Source organism: Triticum aestivum, chromosome 5A (genome assembly GCF_018294505.1).
Source record: "Triticum aestivum cultivar Chinese Spring chromosome 5A, IWGSC CS RefSeq v2.1, whole genome shotgun sequence".
In the NCBI taxonomy this organism is placed as follows: domain Eukaryota; kingdom Viridiplantae; phylum Streptophyta; class Magnoliopsida; order Poales; family Poaceae; genus Triticum; species Triticum aestivum.
Genome location: NC_057806.1, coordinates 579964150 through 579970107, shown reverse-complemented (window position 1 = coordinate 579970107; position 5958 = coordinate 579964150). Strand labels below are relative to the sequence as shown.

Here is a 5958-nt window from a genome sequence, read left to right as displayed (position 1 = left end):
CCCTCGCAAATAGGGGACCATAATAGGGTTGCCCCATCCCCATCAACACAGGTAACCGCCATCGCCACAAGCGGTCGGCCCTCGTGCCCGTGGAGCCCGCCACGCAGCCGCTAGGAGGCAGGAGCCACCGCCATCTGCCAACGGCGCCACGCCGCCGCTCAGGGGAACCGTTTTGTACCTACTCCCGTCAAGTGCGGAGGAGAGAACACCCCACTGCCGCCGACTCCGATTGGCCTTCGCTCGCCAGCGCACTTCAGCGGCGGTGAGGGGAGGGGAGGAAGGAGAGGGGACTGGGCCGGCAGCAGCTAGGGTTAGCTCCCCGTCACTTGCAGGAGCGACATGAGGGTGTGGATAGTTTTTTTCACATTGACATCGTTAATTTTGTCCCAAAAGCCTACTCTCACGACATGATAACATTACTAAAAAGAAAGCTGAAATTAACTAGAGCCTAGTCTTTGGGCATAATGGTACTCAAATTCGGCACCCATTGTGACAGAAATTTTAGACTCGATATGGATGCGCGAGATGACAATGGCCAGGGGTGAAGATTTGTTGTTGAAAACTCTCGCGTTGAGCTCCTTACAATGTTGTCAGATTACAAACACGAGAATAGTTGAGTTCCTTGCAATGTTCCCAGGTTACAAACACGAGAAAGTTTGAATGCAGTTTACAACAACTATAACAAATTTCAGTGAGATTTTAGTGAAAAGGTTGCTCGAAACACAACGATCCTGTTTGGAGAAAAATATATACTCGATTTCGAACATTGGGTGGATGCAAATTTACAGTCTCAGCAACCAAGGCTTGCTGGCCCGTCTTCTTCCAAACGTTTGGTAATCCTTGTCAAGTTGTCATATCCTTTTCTCTTCCTTGCTAGGGCCAAACGTAAGCGCCAGGCCAAACCGTGCGAGTAGATCCTCTTCAATTTTTTTCCAACCCATTTGATTCCAAGTTGACCTCACCACCTACACATCTGAAGAGCTACTTACACCTTCACAGCCCCTAAAAAATCCCACTAGGACTAAACACGAGGGTCGATCGAGAGTACAACCACCAGTACGCAGGCAAGGGCATGTGAAGATCTTCACTTGCTCCATCATCAGAAAAAAAGGAGAGAAAAAAAGAGGAGAAAAAACAATGAACAGATGGGTCTCATGACCCTTGTGGTCAGAAACCGATCAGAACACATTTTGCACGTGTGATGTTTGAGGCCAGGCGCTCCTGCTTCCGGGAAACGGGGCCTCGCTGTCAGGCAGCTGATTCCTCTCTACTTCCTGGAGAGCCTCCTCCACTGCCTTTTCTACCTCGCAAGCCGCAATCTGTGAATATGACACGTGAGGAAAGCAGCGTGGTTAGTTAAGAGTGTACAAGTGGCTTACTATATAGTATAACATCAGACTGATCAATCATGCATTGAACCTTGAGTAAATGTTAAGCTCGACACTGCATTATTCAGATTGGGGATCCGTTGACTTGATTCATTTGCTGATTACTACTTAAAAAGGGCATGATTGTTCGATTCTTGCGAAAAGAATTGACCTAATAGTAGCTGCAGAATTTATTTAGTCTGACAGTAACAGCGGATGCAGATTAATTAGACAAGGATTGGCCCCGCAGATTTTATAACATGGGACCTGGCAAAGGATATGTTCTAATGATGTCTTCAGAAGTCAGAGGGTTTCTAGCACAACTTTTGACACAGATTCCTCGACGATAGTCAAATTTTTTATTTGTCTTACTCAAAATTTTAAGCTGTGCTTTCTCGTGATGTGTATTAGAAAAGACCGAGTTTCAAACTTTTATGAAAAGAGTAAACGGTGGAATGAATTAATATGCCCTTTCAGCAATTTTATGGTATACTTTGATCCTCACATGGCTTAATCCGGATTCTCACAACCAAGATGTTTTGTAGCTTTCGATAAAACCACAGGATTTAAAACATATTGCAGTCATTTCTTGAATCAATTTTACAATCCTCATCGTTATCGTATCGATGATGCAGTCCCTATCCAACAGTGCAATGACGTACTGGTAATGTATATCGTTGATGTAGTAGTGTACTAAAACAACACGGAAATTCCGAAAAAATCTTGCAGGTGACTCAACTGTTGTATCTTTTCCAACTTCTTAAAAGTTTAGTCCGGTTTATTATTGTCAACAAAGCAGGTAGGAGGACTAAGGTAAGAAAAATGAAGCTAGCTCACCGTGGTTTCGACATTCATCTCCGTCGTCAACCGCTGGCCGGACAAGATGGAGTGGATCCCCCTGGTCTTGACGTTCATGCTCTTGAGGCGCGTGAGGGCCCCGATCATGGAGTCGATGGAGGACGAGGGCTCGTCCACCTCGAACTGGACCTTGACGCACTGCTGCTGCGCGTCGTGCCCCAGGATCTTGGCCTTGAGCTCGTCGTTCCTCCTCTGGAGCTGCTCCTTGGCGACCTTGAGCTCGTGGATGTAGACGGCCGCGGACTGCACGATCGAGTTCTTGTCCTGCTGCAATGGCATCACTCGTTCATTCAGCACATGGCATTCGAGCACCAGTGAAATGGAATGTGGGAGGACAGCGGGCGCGGACGGTCGAAGTACCTTGGAACGGGAGGAGACCATGGCGTGGAGGTCGGCGTAGCTCTGGCTGAGCTTCTCGCGGCGCTGGCGCTCGCGCATCATGTGCCGGAACCCGCGGCTGCTCTCGACAGCGCCGGCCGCCTGCTGCTGTTGGTGCTGCGGCCGCTGCTCCTCCTCGGTGGCCGGCCCCATCCTGCCCAGCACGTCCATCATCCTCCGGTGGATGTTGATCCCGTTCCCCGTCCCGCCCCGCGCCGTGCCCGGAAGCTCCAGCCCGACGCCGCGGTACTCCCGGAACGCGCTCTGTCTGGCCACCTCAGGCAGCGGCTCCGAGAGCGACGCAATGAGGTCGGCGAAGGGCAGGTCCGGCGAGCCGGGGACGCCGCAGCCGGCGAAGAAGTGGGCGTCGTCGTGGAAGTAGTAGGAGTCCATCTGCATTTGCGTCGATCTCGCCGGCCCCCTTCGCTGCTCTGCTCTGCGTCGATGAGTTGCTGCTGCTGGGCGCTGTGTGCGTGCTTGGTGAAGGTGAAGTGTTTGTCGGGAAAATGTCCGGACGCGGTTATATAGCCGCGGCGGGAGGGGGATGGGGCCCAAGTGGCGGATTTGGGTCACGTGGTCAAATGGACCCGTACGGTCTGATAGGCGAGGGGAGCTAAAAGGGGCGAGACGGTCAAAGCCGGGGCGAATATATTTTTTCCATTTATTGCGAGCCCGGCCCGGAATGAGCACGAGGTAGTGATGGGCCTACTCGCGGCAACGCGGTACGCGATCGGGGCGATGGCGTCGCACACGTAGGCAGAGTGGGGGCAGCCGGGGGGAGAAGGTTCCACGCGGGAGCCCGACTGACAAGTAGCACTTCTTCACTCGCGGTTGGCAACCGCCGGGACGTCCACTTCATTCCTTGGCATGCCGATTTATCCAAACTTCTTTTTTACAGCGAGCGTTCGCCTCAACTTCTTTCTTAGTGCAATTTCAACGCGGATCACCAAATGTCGTGTCCGCGGACAGCAGCCGGGACGTCGGACATCCAACCGAGCTACTGAAGTCATCCAACGCGGCTCAACCATTTAAAACAGACCGCGCACAAACACAGATGGAAGTAAAAGCAAAACGATGGAATTTAAACAAAGTTCGGTATATTGCAACCAAACGGGCGAAATTTAAACAAATTCAACCTAAATTTAAATTAATTCCAGCTAAAACTAGGTGAGGATCCATCCGGTGAGGTCGCCGATACCTTTGTCACCATCTGCAACTTTGTTCGAGCCGTCGTCGTTGTCGTCTGAAATGAAGCATGTGGTCCCCGATTTGAGCTGTATGAGCGAGGTTACTCCTCCTTCTCATACGGGATCAACACATAGTCATGTTGGATATCCCACATAATGGAGTGTGTTTTGGGATTCCAATCCGGATACTCATCGCGGGTAGGATCTGCATGTGCGGCCTCTAGCGCATTACGACGATCCTCCTTCGCTTGCTCCTCATCAAATGTCGGTACCTTCTCCCTCGACAGTGGCACCCGGATCCAGAGTGCACGCCGGCGACCACTTCTCGGCGCCAGACTTCTTGGCCGTCGTGGTGGCTGGAGGTGTGGTGTTGTGCAGCGGCCAGGGGATGAGGATTGTGCGGATAGGGTTTGCGGAGGAGGAGCCCGTCTGGCTGTAAAGCGGGAGTAGGCTTCTCGGTCATCATGCCACCATGAATGCGATTAGGCAAGAGGCTGGTCCGCCGGAGTGAATGCAGTCAAGCCGAAGCGGACGTGGCAGGAGAAGATTATGGGTGGGCCCAGGGCTAAGGATTCCAATGTGGTAGACATTCAAACTTCCCAAACCACCCCCAATTCGTGAGATTTCAAATGTCCGGACCGGTCTAGACAAATTTGGTGACCACAGTTGGAGGATCAAAAGTGTCTGAACCTTTCGATTATAGGACATTTGCGATCGATTTCATGATCCACATTGGAGTTGCCTGTAGCCCCACACTCGGAGTGGTGTACCATCTATGTGGCCTTAACTTTGAGTAAAATGCTAGTGGACACACAACCTAGGACTTAATAGATGTATAAGCGTAATAATATATTCATATATCCAAAAAAATATGATTAAATGATATTTCTAAATGGAAAGAATGCTACTATTTGTTTTCTGTTTTTGGCCAGGCTAGGCTCAGGCGGATACTTATAATTCAATGGATTGGATTGATTCAGATTGGAAGAATGCACAAGCCTAGATTGGATTGATTCAGATACTTATAATTCAATGTATATTTTAGTTCATTCTGGAAACGATTTTAGCAATTCCAAGTTAAAAGCAGCTATTATGTTGTATGCAATGGTTAAGCATCCTTGAGGACAGTTTATTTATGATAAATACAAAACATATGCTAGAAAGGAAATGTGCCGAAAACAATATTATTCTCATATGACAACTAGTCATCTGACATATTAATATTATATCCTATATATACCCAGGCCAAAGGCATCTAGAATTAAAGATTTCTCCCAGATGGGAAACCAAAGAGAGGAAAATTTCAATGGCGAGTAGATTGAGTTGAACAGGAGAAGCGTTGCCAGTGTGAACCAGAAGCAGAGCCACGTAGCCAACGACCGGGAAGCATGCTGTCCACGGTAAAACGCTTGAACGGCAAACGACGAGTAGAGACTTCTTTTCAGGCAAACGAGTACGGACCTGGCCTGGAGACCGTAGTCTTCTAGCGACACTTGGACACGCTTTCGCTGAAGTTTCGGTTGCTCGGCGAGCTGCTGGTGCCAGTGTCAGCAGGTGTGTTGAATATAGCAACGTGTTATTTTAGTCCATGTTGTGGTAGCACTATTGGGATCTCTCGTTTGATTAGCATATCCATCGCTTTGTGCCATGCGTGCGTCGATGGCGACGGTGCCGTTCTCTGTTCAAGGGTCCAACGATGGTCGTGGCAAGGTCGTGGTCGAATTCATGGAATCATGTGTAGTCCACCTTCCACGTGTTTCCTGTGTTTGCCTCCGCCTGTTCATATTGAAAAGGTTCTTGATGGGCTTCCAATGATTTGCTACTCCAGTTGTCTCAGTATTCTACTCGCCACTTGAAGGGCTTCCAATGATTTTCTACTCCTGTTGTCTCTGTATTCTACTGGCCACTCAAAGCAAATGAGCCTGTAGAACATGTACAACCGGAACCCCGCTCTCGGCCGGATAACCCGGTCAAAAGGCATCCAAACGGATCCCTCAAAGCTAGCCCAAACTTCGGGTTACTCGGCACTCCTCAAGTCCAGTCCATATGTGGGGCGGACATGCGACGCACGACACCTCCAACAGGTTGAACCTACCTCAAATCTACTCAAAGTCGACCAAGTCCTCCAAATCAACCGCACTGTTCCCATGTATGTCCTTCATTTTTCT

At 49.6% G+C, this 5958-nt stretch overlaps 1 protein-coding gene across 3 annotated transcripts; it reads right to left on the bottom strand.

Moving 5' to 3' along the window:
* Positions 1-679: 679 nt before the first annotated feature.
* LOC123104964 (transcription factor BHLH148) lies at positions 680-5952 on the bottom strand. 3 transcript variants are annotated; one of them, XM_044526921.1, is made up of 3 exons: positions 2586-5952; positions 2205-2492; positions 680-1319 (listed from the first exon to the last, which is right to left on the bottom strand). In XM_044526921.1, the coding sequence occupies exons 1-3, from the start codon at positions 3000-3002 to the stop codon at positions 1179-1181; spliced, it is 846 nt and encodes a 281-aa protein (XP_044382856.1). In that variant the 5' UTR covers positions 3003-5952; the 3' UTR covers positions 680-1178. The 3 variants fall into 3 exon arrangements, with proteins under 3 accessions (XP_044382856.1, XP_044382857.1, XP_044382855.1); XM_044526922.1 differs by having other exon boundaries at positions 2205-2489; XM_044526920.1 differs by having other exon boundaries at positions 2205-5952.
* Between the last annotated feature and the right edge of the window lie 6 nt (positions 5953-5958).